Source organism: Haematobia irritans, chromosome 4, assembly GCF_050003625.1.
Source record: "Haematobia irritans isolate KBUSLIRL chromosome 4, ASM5000362v1, whole genome shotgun sequence".
NCBI classification, from domain to species: domain Eukaryota; kingdom Metazoa; phylum Arthropoda; class Insecta; order Diptera; family Muscidae; genus Haematobia; species Haematobia irritans.
Genome location: NC_134400.1, coordinates 88,008,688 through 88,026,033, shown reverse-complemented (window position 1 = coordinate 88,026,033; position 17,346 = coordinate 88,008,688). Strand labels below are relative to the sequence as shown.

General features: G+C 35.1%; 1 protein-coding gene across 1 annotated transcript in view; it reads right to left on the bottom strand.

Annotated features, from left to right (window-relative positions):
• Positions 1–17,346, bottom strand: part of Lmpt (four and a half LIM domains protein limpet) — a 539,983-nt gene that overhangs the window by 342,266 nt on the left and 180,371 nt on the right. The window contains exon 3 of the mRNA XM_075308102.1: positions 16,556–16,641. Within this exon, the coding sequence (XP_075164217.1) occupies positions 16,556–16,641 (86 nt within the window). The remainder of the gene's footprint in view (positions 1–16,555; positions 16,642–17,346) is intronic.

Sequence of the window (17,346 nt, the reverse complement as noted above, 5' to 3'; positions counted from 1 at the left end):
TTTTCTCTAGAAATAAAATTTTGACAAAATTTTCTATAGAAATATAATTTTGACAAAATTTTCTATAGAAATAAAATTTTGGTAGATTATTTTTGGCTCTACATGGATGAAAAAGACTGTATTTCATATGTTTGGCTAGAAACATTATATGTTTGGAACACAAATTTTTAAACACAATATTTTTGAGTGCAAGCATATAATGTTCATAAACTAGCATAACATGTTTGGGACATATATGTTAATATGTTAGAACATATTATGTTTGGGACATAAAATGTTTGTAAATATAATATGCTTGGATGCAAACATATATTAATTTAGAAATAGCCTATAAACATATATGTGTTTAGTAGCTTGGAGCGCTATTTAACAGGGAGCGATATTGAATTAAGTTGGTGGTTGTTGCTTGTTATTACAAAATTAACATTTTATTTTTCCTTGGGCAATTGATCAGCTACTTCTTTGATCCTTAAAAACTGTGTGGTCCGCTGTTCGAATCCCCGTCCGGCAAAAGGTAAAATTATAATAAAAAAAATCATACAATTGAATAACTTCTTCTACAATGTTTGTATTATAGAAAAATGTGCTAAGAACTAAAAAATCTCGTGGGAGTGAGAAAGATGTGGGGGAATATACAATTGGGCAGAAACAAAATTTTGAGCATTCAGGTCGAAAACCTATGTTGTTAGCACCTATATTACCTGTTTATTTTCATAATTCATTATGATTGTAAATATATAAATAAATAAATAAAATTTTGAGCACAATATTGTTTGGGAGAATTTTTTTAAGCATATAATATTTTTGGGTGCAAAATGCTTCCAAACATATTATATGTTCACATAATAACATATTGTTTTTTGGAAGACAACATTATTGAATTTGGATGCAAAAATACAAAATGTTTGGAACTTAGACTACCCAAACATATATTGTTTAGACCAATATGCTTTCAAACATATTATATATTGGAAGAGATCAAACATATAAATGTTTGGGCAATACCCAAAAATGTATATGCTTGAAGTAAAATATGTTTGGGAGTATATGTTACAGAAGCGATTTTTTGTGAGGGTGTAGTGGCAACCATGATTATGAACCGATATGGACCAATTTTTGTGTGATTGGACCAATTTTGGTATGGTTGTTAGCGACCATATACTAACACCACGTTCCTAATTTGAACCGGATCGGATGAAGTTTGCTCCTCCAAGAGGCTCCGGAGGTCAAATCTGGAGAATGTTTTATATGGGGGCTATATATAATTATGGACCGATATGGACCAATTCTGGCCCGGTTGTTAATGATCATATACTAACACCATGTTCCAAATTACAACCGGATTGGATGAAATTTGCTTCTCTTGGAGACTTCGCAAGCCAAATCTGGGGATCGGTTTATATGGGGGCTATATATAATTATGAACGGATGTGGACCAATTTTTGCATGGTTGTTAGAGACCATATACCAATATCATGTACCAAATTTCAGGCGGATCGGATGAAATTTGCTTCTCTTTGAGGCTCCGCAACCCAAATCTGGGGATCGCTTTATATGGGCGCCATATATAATTATCGACCGATGTGGACCAATTTTTGCACGGTTGTTAGAAACCATATACCAATACCATGTACCAAATTTCAGCCGGATCGGATGCAATTTGCTCCTCTTTGAGGCTTCGCAAGCCAAATCTGGAGATCGGTTTATATGGGGTCTATATATAAATATGGACCGATGTGGACCAATTTTTGCATGGTTGTTAGAGACCATATACCAACATCATGTACCAAATTTCAGCCGGATCGGATGAAATTTACTTCTCTTTGAGGCTCCGCAAGCCAAATCTGGGGATCGGTTTATATGGGGGCTATATATAATTAAAGACCGATATGGACCAATTTGTCCATGGTTGTTAGAGACCATATACCAACATCATGTACCAAATTTCAGCCGGATCGGACGAAATTTTCTTCTCTTTGAGGCTCCGCAAGCCAAATCTGGGGATCGGTTTATATCGGGGCTATATATAATTATGAACCGATGTGAACCAATTTTTGCATGGTTGTTAGAGACAATATACCAACACCATGTACCAAATTTCAGCCGGATCGGATGAAATTTGCTTCTCTTTTAGGCTCCGCAAGCCAAATCTGGGGATCGGTTTATATGGGGGCTATATATAATTATGGACCGATGTGGACCAATTTTTGCATGGTTGTTAGAGACCATATACCAACACCATGTACCAAATTTCATCCGGATCGGATGAAATATGCTTCTGTTAGAGGCTCCACAAGCCAAATCTGAGGGCCCCTTTATATGGGGGCTATACGTAAAAGTGGACCGATATGGCCCATTTGCAATACCGTCCGACCTACATCAATAGCAACTACTTGTGCCAAGTTTCAAGTCGATAGCTTGTTTCGTTCGGAAGTTAGCGTGATTTCAACAGACGGACGGACGGACGGACATGCTTAGATCGACTCAGAATTTCACCACGACCCAGAATATATATACTTTATGGGGTCTTAGAGCAATATTTCGATGTGTTACAAACGGAATGACAAAGTTAATATACCCCCATCCTATGATGGAGGGTATAAAAATAATTTATATTATTAATTTTTATACCCTCCACCATAGGATGGGTGGTATATTAACTTTGTCATTCCGTTTGTAACACATCTCTCTAACAACCATGCAAAAATTGGTTCACATCGGTCCATAATTATATATAGCCCCCATATAAACCGATCCCCCTATTTGGTTTGCGGAGCCTCTAATAGAAGCAAATTTCATCTGATCCGGCTGAAATTTGGTACATGGTGTTAGTATGTGGTCCCTAACAACCATGCAAAAATTGGTCCACATCGGTCCATAATTATATATAGCCCCCATATAAACCAATCCCCCGATTTGGCTTGCTGAGCCTCTAAGAGAATTAAATTTCATCCGATCCGGCTGAAAATTGGCACATGATGTTAGTATATGGTCTCTAATGACCATGCAAAAATTGGTCCATATCGGTCCATAATTATTTATAGCCCCCATATAAACCGATCCCCAGATTTGACCTCCGGATCACCTTGGAAGAGCTAAATTCTTCCCATTCGGTTGAAATTTGGTACATGATGTTAGTATATGGTCTCTAATGACCATGCAAAAATTGGTCCATATCCGTCCAAAATTATATATAGCCCCCATATAAACCGATCTCCAGATTTGACCTCCGGAGCCTCTTGGAAGACCAAAATTCATCTGATTAAGTTGAAATTTGGTACGTGACGTTAATATATGGCCTCAAACACCCATGCAAAAATTGGTCGATATCGGTCCATAATTATATATAGGCCCCATATAAACCGATCCCCAGATTTGACCTCCGGACCACCTTGGAAGAGCAAAATTCTTCCCATTCGGTTGAAATTTGGTACGTGATGTTAGTATATGGTATCCAACAACCATGCAGGAATTGGTTCCTATCAGTCCATAATTATATATAGCTCCCATATAAACCGATCGCCAGATTTGACCTCCGGTGCCTTTTGGAGAAACAAAAGTCATCCGATCTGGTTGAAATTTGGTACGTGGTGGTAGTATATGATATTTAACTACCATGCCAAAAGTGTCCATATCAGTCCATAACCATTTATAGCCCCCATATAAACCGATCCCGAGATTTGGTTTTGGAGCCTCTTGGAGGAGTAACTTTCATCCGAGTGAGTTGAAATTTGTGGATGACAGTCTTTCGTAGAAGTTTCTACGCAATCCATGGTGGAGGGTACATAAGATTCGGCCTGGCCGAACTTACGGCCGTATATACTTGTTGTGATTGATTTTTGTTTCACTTAAATAAATTGTTGAATCAATTAAATATTTAATTGAATATTTTTATACCCTCCACCATAGGATGGGGGTATATTAACTTTGTCTTTCCGTTTGTAACACATCGAAATATTGCTCTAAGACCCAATAAAGTAAATATATATTCTGGGTCGTGGTGAAATTCTGAGTCGATCTAAGCATGTCCGTCCGTCCGTCCGTCTGTTGAAATCACGCTAACTTCCGAACGAAACAAGCTATTGACTTGAAACTTGGCACAAGTAGTTGTTATTGATGTAGGTCGGATGGTATTGCAAATGGGCCATATCGGTCCACTTTTACGTATATTTCATCCGATCCGGCTGAAATTTGGTACATGATGTTGGTATATGGTCTCTAACAACCATGCAAAAATTGTTCCACATCGGTTCATAATTATATATAGCCCCCATATACACCGATCCCCAGATTTGACTTCCGGAGCCTCTTGGAGGAGCAAAATTCATCCGATCCGGTTCAAATTTGGAACGTGGTGTTAGTATATGGCCGCTAACAACCATACCAAAATTGGTCCATATCGGTCTATAGTTATATATAGCCGATCTCCACACGCAGAGAAGGAATATGATCACCTCAAACATGCTTCAAGAGCAAAATGTTATTTTTGTATGGTGATCATGTAACATTTTTGTCACTAAAATGTTATTTTCTCGTCAAATATAACCTGCTTGCCGAAATCAAATACATGATTTCCGAGAAAATAACATGGCTGGCAAAACCATGTTACATGGTCACCACCCAAAAATAACATTTTGCTCTTAAAACATGTTTGAGGTAATCATATTCCTTCTCTGGGTGCAATCACACAAAAATTGTTCCATATCGGTTCATAATCACGGTTGCCACTCGGGCCAAAAATAATCTACCAAAATTTTGTTTCTATAGAAACTTTTGTCAAAATTTTATTTCCATAGAAAATTGTGTCAAAATTTTATTTCTATAGAGAAGTTTGTTAAAATTTTATTTCTATATAATATTTTGTTAAAATTTCATTTCTATAGAAAATTTTCTCAAAATTTTATTTCTATAGAAAATTTTGTCAAAATTTTATTTCTTTAACAATTTTTGTTAAAATTTTATTTCTATCGAAAATTTTGTCAAAATTTTATTTCTATAGAAAATTTTGTCAAAATTTTACTTTTACAGAAAACTTTGTCAAACTGAATTATAAAGGTATTTAATGGGTATTTTTTTATTTAATATATACCCAGAGATGGTCTGTATCAAACTTTTTTAGGTTTGCGACTGTCGCAAAGTTGTAAACGTCGTAAACGTCACATACGCGTCGTAAATGTAGAAAAAGTAACAAAAGTCGCAAACTGAAAATACTTTAGTCGCGTCGGCTAGGCAGCGAATTCGATGATATCCAAGACGATGGTAGGTGCGAAGAAGTTTCAATTCTTAGGAATGTTCACAATTTTCGGTTTTAGTCCCCACATTTTCCCTATTGCTTTTTGCACGAGTACAGGGTAACCGTGGATTTCCTCGTCCTTTCTTAGCTTTAAGTTCAGTCTCCTGTCCAATATAACACACTCACTAACGGGAATTTCGATACCACCTAAGAAAATAGGCTTGACCATGGGAAAACTTTCACAAATTTCTGCAGAAACTCACAGCAAATGATGTCAAACTAAATTAAAAAATGTTCAGGATTTCTTCTATTCAAAATTTGGTTTTCTACAGTAGGTTTACGACTTTTGTGACATACGTATTATACCGTCGCAAACGTATGTCGCAAAAGTCACAGTTTGTGACAGGCCAACCCTGTATATACCTCGTATGGACTTACTTACCATTTAGAAGACGGTGTTAGGAGGTTTTAAGATACCTTGCCATCGGCAAGCGTTACCGCAATTCAAGTAATTCGATTGTGGATGGCAGTGTTTAGAAGAAATTTCTATGCAATCCATGGTGGAGGGTACATAAGCTTGGCCGAACTTACGGCGGAATATACTTGTTTTAAACTCAATTAAGACTTTAATTGGAAAATTTTTCGAGAACATTTTTTCTGTGTGTAAGTAGTACAGTCATGTCTTCATTAGGTGTCTTTGTCACCTTCCGAATAGACTCTCTTAAAAATTGAATAAATTTAATGTTCTTACTGCACAAACTAATTTTTGTTTAAGTTTTTATGAAAATTGAAGCTGTAATAATTAGTGGAGACGAGTTGTAATGTGTCAGCTGTCCCATGTCTCATTACGTCTCTAAAAAAAAACTTATACTTTCCGAGGAAACATAGGACAAATTAGAGAAAAGCTTCATTGAAATACAGAAAAACGGTTTTCGGATGAAAGGAAAATCCCAATTTTATTTTTACTATCCGGTTTTATATTTGGTACCGCAATCTGGTTAACCGATTAATAATTTTCCATTATTTTTTGTGTTTTCCCCATTAACAAAAAAAAAGCAAAACAAAACAACCAAAAATTTTGCAATTGTATGCAAAATTTCTGAAATTTTTCAACTTAAATTTCAACAACATACACTGAAATTTTATTGTTTGTCACAATATAATAAATGGGCAAAACCTTTCGATGTATAGCCAAAAGAGCTTTTACAATCGACGGAATTAGAGAATTATTGAACATCTTCGACCGCATGGGGCTATACAAAAAATGTACAGAGTTGCATTAAATGCAGATCTCTGTTAATTTCTGAATTCGATCAGATTTAACATTTTATGTTTATATTTTTAAATTTAGCCAATCGGGAACACAACAAATATTTGTTTTGTCTTACTATGATTTGTCTATACAATTGAGCTCTAACTAACCATTGTTATTTATCATTTGTAATTGGAATTTATATACAAAAAATCATACATAAATACATACATGTATAGTCGAAATGTGGAAATTCCTAACCCTCTATGTCGTGATTCTCTTTGTATTTCTTTCTATACTTAAAATTTTACAAATTTATATTTAAATAAATATTTTCTTTTTCTGAGCGTATTTTAAATAAAAGATTTACCTACATGAACTGCAGGCACACTGAAAAAAAAATCCGTAAATAATCCAAAAATATTCTTAGTGAATTCTCAATTAAAACAACGAAATTTTCTATCATTTTCGTAAATTTTACGAGGAACATGTTACGAATATACGAAACGTCTACGAAAAATTCTACATTAGCTTTTCTTCGTAAAAAGTTCGTACTTTTAACGAAACTTTCTTCAAATCTCATGACTTTTGTGAGTTTTTACGAAACATTCTGCTTTAAAATTTCTTCATAGAAAGAACGAAAGATTTTCTTTGAAATAACGAAGAAGTTTCATTGAAGTTATAAAATTTTCTTTCGCGACATAAAATTGTTTTTGATAATGTGCTTGAGTGTATTCCTTTATTCGATCTTTCAATACATGTCCATGCTACTTCTCATTTGGGTGACAGCATGCTATGAATAAAAGTAAAGCACCCAAACTAAAGGTTATTCAAAAACTTAAGATGCAAAGTAGTGATGACATTATTCAAACTTGTTACTACAGTCAAATGCTCTTAGGTTAGGTTAGGTTAGGTGGCAGCCCAATGCATCAGGCTCACTTCGACTATTCAGTCCATTGTGATACCACATTGGTGAACTTCTCTCTTATCAGTGAGTGCTGCCCGATTTCATGTTAAGCTCAATGACAAGGAACCTCCTTTTTATAGCCGAGTCCGAACGGCGTTCCACATTGCAGTGAAACCACTTAGAGAAGCTTTGAAATCCTCAGAAATGTCACCAGCATTACTGAGGTGGGATAATCCACCGCTGAAAAAACTTTTTGGTGTTCGGTCGACGCAGGAATCGAACCCACGACCTTGTGTATGCAAGGCGGGCATGCTAACCATTGCATCACGGTGGCACCCATCAAATGCTCTTTGGACTATAATTTTTTTTGCAAAAGTTCGAATATTTATCACAAAAAGTACGTAACAATTTCATAAAAAGTATGAAACTATTTTGTAAATAGGTCAAAACAGTTTCAGCTTCAAAAGAACGAAATTGTTTCATAAAAAGTATGAAACTTTTTCATAAACACTTTACAAACTACGAAAAATTTGGAAGAAATTTTCTTCGTAAAAAGAACGAAATATTTCGTACTTTTAACGAAAAGTTTATTTGGTTGTAAAACAACGACAAATTTCGTACTTTTAACGATATTGTTCGTTCTTGTTACGAAGAAGTATAATTTAGTTCAATTTTCACATGAGGTAGTTCATTCTTGCTATAAAACATTTTACTTTTTTCTGTGTACTCCAAAACAATAATTTTTTCCATAATTTCTGGAAAATTAACCTAACTAACAGGTTGGCTGATAAGTCCCCGGTCTAACAAAGAAGAACACATTTTTCTTGTCAAAATTCGTTTTTATTATTCAACATAGTTCCCTCACCCAGAGAAGGGATATGATCACCTCAAACTAGGCTGTCCATTACATCTCTTTTAAAGAGAACATGTTCTCTTTTTGTGTTCATATCTTTTTGTTCACTCTCTTTTTTTAGTGCCGTATTTTTATGTCCAACAGTGCTCTTTATGTACTCTATTTCAAAAAATCCTAGATTGATGGAATTTTATTTATTTAATAGGAATTCGCCACAATTGTTCGCCACTAATTGTTTACTGGGTTAAATCTGTTGACAAATTAAAGGCCGGAACACAATTGCGACGTTTCGACGTACGGCGTAAAAATTAGAAATAGATGTAATTGAACGTACGACGTAAATACGCCAATACGTTGTCGTCGTCAATTTATTTTGTTTATTTTTTAAGAAAATGTGATTCTTTTTGTTTTTTATTGTTTTATTATATATTTATTTCGTTGTTTCTATCATTAGAAACTATTATTATTTTAATTTTAATATCAATAAAATTATTAATTATTTAATAAAGAATTTTTTTATTGTAAACTCTTTTTTAGTTAAAATGTTCTCTTTTTTAAAGCGAAAGTTCTCTTTTGAAAATTATCCATATGGAAACCCTACCTCCAACATGTTTTAAGAGCAAAATGTTATTTTTGCGTGGTGACCATGTAACATGGTTTTCGCAACCATGTTATTTTATCGGAAATCATGTATCTGACTTCGGCAGGCAGGTTATATTTGACGAGAAAATAACATTTTAGTGATAAACATGTTACATGGTCACCATACAAAAAATAACATTTTGCTCTTGAAACATGTTTGAGGTGATCATATTCCTTCTCTGTGTGCTTCAATAGCGATACAACGACTATAACGACCTTCCAATTTGTTGATACCATTTTGGTAGTACTCCTTCGGTTTTGCCTCAAAATAGGCCTCAGTTTTGGCGATCACCTCTTCATTGCAGCCAATTTTTTTCCCTGCGAGCATCCTTTTGAGGTCTGAGAACAAGAAAAAGTCGCTGGGGGCCAGATCTGGAGAATACGATGGGTTGGGAAGCAATTCGAAGGCCAATTTATGAATTTTTGCCATCGTTCTCAATGACTTGTGGCACGGTGCGTTGTCTTGGTGGAACAACATTTTTTTCTTATTCATATGGGGCCGTTTTGCCGCGATTTCGACCTTCAAATGCTCCAATAACGCCATATAATAGTCACTGTTGATGGTTTTTCCCTTCTCAAGATAATCGATAAAAATTATTCCATGCGCATCCCAAAAAACAGAGGCCATTACTTTGCCAGCGGACTTTTGAGTCTTTCCATGCTTCGGAGACGGTTCACCGGTCGCTGTCCACTCAGCCGACTGTCGATTGGACTCAGGAGTGTAGTGATTGAGCCATGTTTCATCCATTGTCACATATCGACGGAAAAACTCGGGTGTATTACGAGTTAACAACTGCAAACACCGCTCAGAATCATCAACACGTTGTTGTTTTTGGTCAAATGTGAGCTCTCGCGGCACCCATTTTGCACAGAGCTTCCGCATATCCAAATATTGATGAATGATATGACCAACACGTTGCTTTGATATCTTTAAGGCCTCTGCTATCTCGATCAAATTCATTTTACGGTCATTCAAAATCATTTTGTGGATTTTTTGATGTTTTCGTCGGTAACCACCTCTTTCGGGCGTCCACTGCTTTTACCGTCCTCCGTGCTCATTTCACCACGCTTGAATTTTGCATACCAATCAATTATTGTTGATTTCCCTAGGGCAGAGTCCGGAAACTCATTATCAAGCCAAGTTTTTGCTTCCACCCTATTTTTCCCCTTCAGAAAACAGTATTTTATCAAAACACGAAATTCCTTTTTTCCATTTTTTTTCACAATATCAAAAGTTGCTTCACAAAAGACGCTCTATCTCACAAACTAATTGACTTAAGGACGTTAAATTTTGACACGAATCATTTGAAGGTTGGTACTATATAAAAATAATATGCATTTAATACTAGCGACGCCATCTATGTGTCAGATCGGGGACTTATCAGCCAACCTGTTAGTTGAAATTTTGCACAGGGAGTAGAATTAGCATTGTAGCTATGCGTGCCAAATTTGGTTGAAATCGGTTCAGATTTAGATATAGCTCCTATATATAGCTTTCCCCGATTTACCACCACAGTGGCCAATTTTTTGCTCCGATTTAGTTGAAATTTTGCACAGGGAATAGAATTAGCATTGCAGCTGTGCGTGCCAAATTTGGTTGAAATCAGTTCAGATTTAGATATAGCTCCCATATATATGTTTTTCCGATTTCGACAAAAATGGTCAAAATACCAACATTTTCCATGTAAAATCGCCACTGCTTAGTCGAAAAGTTGTAAAAATGACTCTAATTCTCCTAAACTTCAAATACCACTCCACTCAGCCGACTGTCGATTGGACTTAGGAGTGTAGTGATTGAGCCATGTTTCATCCATTGTCACATATCGACGGCAAAACTCGGGTGTATTACGAGTTAACAACTGCAAACACCGCTCAGAATCATCAACACGTTGTTGTTTTTGGTCAAATGTGAGCTCTCGCGGCACCCATTTTGCACAGAGCTTTCGCATATCCAAATATTGATGAATGATATGACCAACACGTTCCTTTGATATCTTTAAGGCCTCTGCTATCTCGATCAAATTCATTTTACGGTCATTCAAAATCATTTTGTGGATTTTTTGATGTTTTCGTCGGTAACCACCTCTTTCGGGCGTCCACTGCGTTCACCGTCCTCCGTGCTCATTTCACAGTGCTTGAATTTTGCATACCAATCAATAATTGTTGATTTCCCTAGGGCAGAGTCCGGAAACTCATTATCAAGCCAAGTTTTTGCTTCCACCCTATTTTTCCCCTTCAGAAAACAGTTTTTTTTTTAAACACGAAATTGCTTTTTTCATTTTTTTTTTTCACAATAACAAAAGTTGTTTCACAAAAGACGCTCTATCTCACAAACTAATTGACTTACAGACGTCAAATTTTGACACGAATCATTTGAAGGTTGGTACTATATAAAAATAATATGCATTTAATACTAGCGACGCCATATATGTGTCAGACCGGGGACTTATAAACAAATCTGTTACTTATAAATGTAATGAACTAAATTGTAGTTCCTAGTCTAAAGGTATAAATTACGAGCTAAATTTTTTTCTCGATGTAGTAATAACCACAAAAGATTCATTTTGTCTCTCAATTTGACTTTTAATATTTTTTTGTTATTGAAACAATCTAGTAAACTCCACTTACGTTAAACAAATTAAAATCTTAAATTATTTAGTTTTGCTTAGCTTGTCAGATAACACAACAACGATACCGGTTGTAACCATAAAGCTGTATGTTATAATTGTGTGGTCTAAATGGAAACGGATACAATTTTAGTTTTAAAGCCACCACTGTTAACAGAAAAAAGCTTTATCTTGCCGTTAGCGCCATCTGTGATTAAATTGAGCCAATGGTAGGAAAGCTCTATTAACATTTCAACTTATTGTTCATGCTGTATGACTTAGGAGGTTATGTTAACAACCACCTCCTATAGTATTTTACGATACAGCTTGTGCAACAAGTGCTACTATTGAACTAGCATACACACAAAAAAATAAAATATTAATTTGTACATAAATGTGTACATTTTTACAAATGTATGGACTCTTCCATAAAATAGATGTACGTTTACATAATATATTTTTTCGAAAATACATGTTATTAAATTATAATATTTTTAATAATGTGCATGGATACTTTCATAAAATTAATGAAACTTTACATAACATATTAAAGACAAGTAAGGAAAGTCTAAAGTCGGGCGGGGCCGACTATATTATACCCTGCACCACTTTGTAGATCTAAATTTTCGATACCATATCACATTCGTCAAATGTGTTGGGTGCTATATATAAAGGTTTGTCCCAAATACATACATTTAAATATCACTCGATTTGGACAGAATTTGGTAGACTTTTACAAAATCTATAGACTCAAAATTTAATTTGGCTAATGTACTAGGGTGGAACACAATTTTAGTAAACAAATATGGGAAACATTTAAATCTAAAGCAATTTTAAGGAAACTTCACAAAAGTTTATTTATGATTTATCGCTCGATATACATGTATTAGAAGTTTAGGAAAATTAGAGTCATTTTTACAACTTTTCGACTAAGCAGTGGCGATTTAACAAGGAAAATGTTGGTATTTTGACCATTTTTGTCGAAATCAGAAAAACATATATATGGGAGCTATATCTAAATCTGAACCGATGTCAACCAAATTTGGCACGCATAGCTACAATGCTAATTCTACTACTTATGCAAAATTTCAACTAAATCGGAGCAAAAAATTGGCCTCTGTGGGCAAATGAGTGTAAATCGGGCGAAAGCTATATATGGGAGCTATATCTAAATCTGAACCGATTCGGATGTACGGAATTTGAGGAAGATCGGTTGATATACACGCCAATTGTGACCAGATCGGTGAAAAATATATATGGCAGCTATATCTAAATCTGAACCGATTTTTTCCAAAATCAATAGGGATCATCTTTGAGCCGAAGTAGGGCCCTATACCAAATTTTAGGACAATCGGAATAAAACTGCGAGCTGTACTTTGCACACAAAAACACATCAACAGACAGACGTACAGACAGTCAGACAGACAGTCAGACAGACGGGCACGTGTTAACGTCGTTTAATCGGGCTCAAATTATGGCTATCCCAATATCTGGAAAGGGGATTCGTTTTGTGGGGTTAAGGCGAACAAGATTCCGACATTTTTTTGCCCCATATAAGTTGCGGTCATTCTAGTAACTATCAAAAAAAAAAAAAACACAATCGTCGATCAGTTGATTGGCAGAAGTCAGTGAATGCAGGCTTTTATTGAATGTGTGTGCCAACTTAAACAAAATAGGAATGGAGTGTGTGTGTGTGTGTAGCATACTCTTATAGAGAACGACATAACTTCATCTCAGTGTTGCCCAAATTTAGGGGGTTTTTTCACGTTTAGGAGGATTTTTAGGGGTAACATTTATTTGGGGGGGTTTTTGGGGGTAAAAATATCTTAGACCTTATAAAGTGGAGCAATTCTCAACCAAATTTGGAACAATTCTGGCATTAATTTGGAGGAAAATGAGAAGGAAGTCAACCCAAGTTCCTAAATATAAACAAGTATACAATAGCATTATTTTCATTATCCTTTTCAATTGCTTCTGTTGAAAGAGCATTTTTAATATTTGACACATTTAAAAGCAAATGAAGAAATCATATTTTAACTTAGCTGCCGAAAGCATTTTAAGAATTACATTTTCATTCAATTATGGGTCTCAATTTGTACACTGCAACGGCAGACGATTGTAAATTTTGAACTCTTTGTAGCGAAAAATGTCTTTATTTACTGTTTTTGTACCACTACAGGATTTGTTCACGAGTTTTGAGAACCCATTTTGTTCTTTTTGCATTCTTAAATTTTTGGGGGGTTTTGAAAAAAAGTCTAGACCAATTTAGGGACTTTTTTTCTTAAGATTTGGGGGGAAGATTCAAAAATCACTTGGCAACACTGCTTCATATACACAGCAATTGAATTATAAAACGAATGGAATTGGAATTCCGATTACATTCGAATACTTCAGAATATTGTTTGGTGCTTGCTTTATTGGGTTCTATTTGTTCTGTTTCACAATTTGCAAGGTTTATATTTTACTAGTTTGAGAAATGGACAATGAAGTTACTACTCGAATTGTGTGGCGTGTGCTTGAGGTAATTGTTTGTGTATTCGTTGCAGAGGTTTTACCTATCAGCTCGGTTCTTAATTGGTTTATATAAAGGAGTGGATAAATAATTTTGAACCGATATGGAGCATTGTTAGCATGGTAGTAAAAAGCATTTACTGACACCACGTACCGATCTGGGTGAAATTTGCACCTCCAAATCTGAGGATGATATGGAGGACATATATAATTATGTACCGATACCGAGTCAGCATAGTTGCTAGAAGACACATACTGACGTCACGTACACAAATTTCAACTGGATCAGATGAAATTTGCTCCAGCAGGAGGCTCCATAAGTCAAATCCGGGATCGTTTTATATGAAATAAAATTTTCACAAAATTTTATATAGAAATAAAATTGTCCATTTGTTTTGTTTTGTTATTGTTGGTTTTGTTCTTTAAGCATTGTTGTTGTTTTTTATTGCAGCTTAAAACCATACATTGACTAAACTACAAGAGTAGCTTAACCAACAGAGGAAAAGAATGTTTGTCAAATTTATTTGGGCAAAGCCCTATAGACTGCAAGATGGTTGGATGGACGCACGTTTCGGAATTACCACATTCCTCATCAGCATCCTCTACTTGCAGCAAAACTATCAACCAATTATCAGAATAAATTCAGGCAGTTTATTAAACCCAACAAAAACCACACTTGAACCCTCCGAAAAAAGGTTGTACATTGATAGTCGGCTTATGCCGAAATAAATTCGAAACAAACATATCTCTTTTCCTATGCCACTGTCAAATCATCGATTTGAATTCACATGGCTGGGTTTATTTTGAGCGTGCCTCCTCTTCTTTTTCCATTTGTTTTGTTTTGTTATTGTTGGTTTTGTTCTTTAAGCATTGTTGTTGTTTTTTATGTGGTAATTCCGAAACGTGCGTCCATCCAACCATCTTGCAGTCTATAGGGCTTTGCCCAAATAAATTTGACAAACATTCTTTTCCTCTGTTGGTTAAGCTACTCTTGTAGTTTAGTCAATTTATGGTTTTAAGCTGCAATAAAAAAATAACAAGAAATAAAATTTTGACAAAATTTTCTATAGAAATAAAGTTTTGACAAAATTTTCTATAGAAATGAAATTTTAACAAAATTTTGTATAGAAATAAAATGTTAACAAAACTTTTTATAGAAATAAAATTTTAACAAAATTTTCTATAGAAATAAAATAACTATAGACCGATATGGACCAATTTTTGTATGGTTGTTAGCGGCCATATACTAATACCACGTTCCAAATTTGAACCGGATCGGAAGAATTTTGCTCCTCCAAGAGGCTCCGCAAGCCAACTCCGGGGATTGGTTTACATGGGGGCAATATATAATTAGGAACCGATATGGACCAATTTTTGCATGGTTGTTAGAGACCATATACGAACATCATGTACCAAATTTCAGGCGGATCGGATGAAATTTGTTTCTCTTTGAGGCTCCACAAGCCAAATATGGAGATCGGTTTATATGGGGGCTATATATAATTATGGACCGATGTAGACCAATTTTAGCATAGTTGTTAGAGACCATATACTTACACCATGTACCAAATTTCAGCCGGATCGGATGAAATTTGCTTGTCTTTGAGGCTCCGCAAACCAAATCTGGGGATCGGTTTATATGGGGGCTATATATAATTATGGACCGATGTGGACCAATTTTTGCATGGTTGTTAGAAACCATATACCAACACTATGTACCAAATTTCAGCCGGATCGGATGAAATATGCTTCTGTTAGAGGCTCCGCATGCCAAATCTGAGGGTCCGTTTATATGGGGGCAATACCATCCGACCTACATCAATAACAACTACTTGTGCCAAGTTTCAAGCTTGTTTCGTTCGGAAGTTAGCGTGATTTCAACAGACGGACGGACGGATATGCTTAGATCGACTCAGAATTTCACCATTCTGATAATAAATAATAATAATAAAGGCACCTATTACATATGGGCACTTATAGTTTTAACCGCTGAACCTACTCGATTATTTTCTTCTGCTGAACCAACCAGATTGTTCCAAACATATTAACAGACTGTATAACTTAACATTTCCAGGTCCGCAAGTAATCTAAAGCTGTATGCTCCTAAAATTCACTTGTTTTTGAAAACTCGCGTTTTGTTAGAATATGCTGTCAAATATATTAAATTTTTCGGATCAAACTGCTCCCAATTATATGTTCACATTTGTACCACTTGTGTATCAAAGTGAACGCCCTTCATCGGGTTTCTCTATCGTTGTAATTGGTTGTGTTCGACTTTAGCCATTTCTGGCCTAGTCATGCTGAACAGAGAGATCATTCCATTTTTCCTATTATGTTGGTTGAAAGGTCACTTCATTCCATGTGGAAATTAAGGTTGACATAATTTAACTATAACTTAATCAAAATTACAAAAGTCTTTCCTTAATGAATCTGTCCAAGGAATTCCTCAATGGCAAGAGATGCTTGCCATTATCATAAGTTGATTAATGCAGCACTTTTCATTATAGCAGGCTTTTACACTCTTTGGCATTCGGCCCTGACCACTACTTACCTCCAATCATGGGCAATAAATCCAGGACAATTGGTTTTACATTGCTCGCAGCGAACACCATCCTCAACTTCACGTATGATAGCACCCTGCAATGAATACAAAAGGAAAGGTAAAAAATGAGAAAAAGAAACCAATCAGAGAGGTAAGCGGTATTTTATTGAAGGCAAAAGGAAAAGACAAGTGAAAACACATACGGCCAGAGGTTATAACCAGAAAGATGTTTGCAGTGAGAAGATATTGCAAGAGAGCAATAATATTTACATCGAAAATGTTATGATCGCCAAAAAGAGATCATACACGCTCACAAAAAATCGCTTCTGTAACATATACTCCCAAACATATTTTGCTTCAAGCATATACATTTTTGGCTATTGCCCAAACATTTATATGTTGGATCTCTTCCAATATATAATATGTTTGAAAGCATATTGGTCCAAACAATATATGTTTGGGTAGTCAATTTCCAAACATTTTGTATTTTTGCATCCAAATTCAATAATGTTGTCTTCCAAAAAACAATATGTTATTATGTGAACATATAATATATATGCTTAAATATGCTTAAAAAAATTCTCCCAAACAATATTGTGCTCAAAATTTTATTTATTTATTTATTTATTTACAATCATAATGAATTATGAAAATAAACAGGTAATATAAGTGCTAACAACATAGGTTTTCGACCTTAATGCTCAAAATTTTGTTTCTGCCCAATTGTATATTCCCCCACATCTTTCTCACTTCCACGAGATTTTTTAGTTCTTAGCACCTTTTTCTGTAATACAAACATT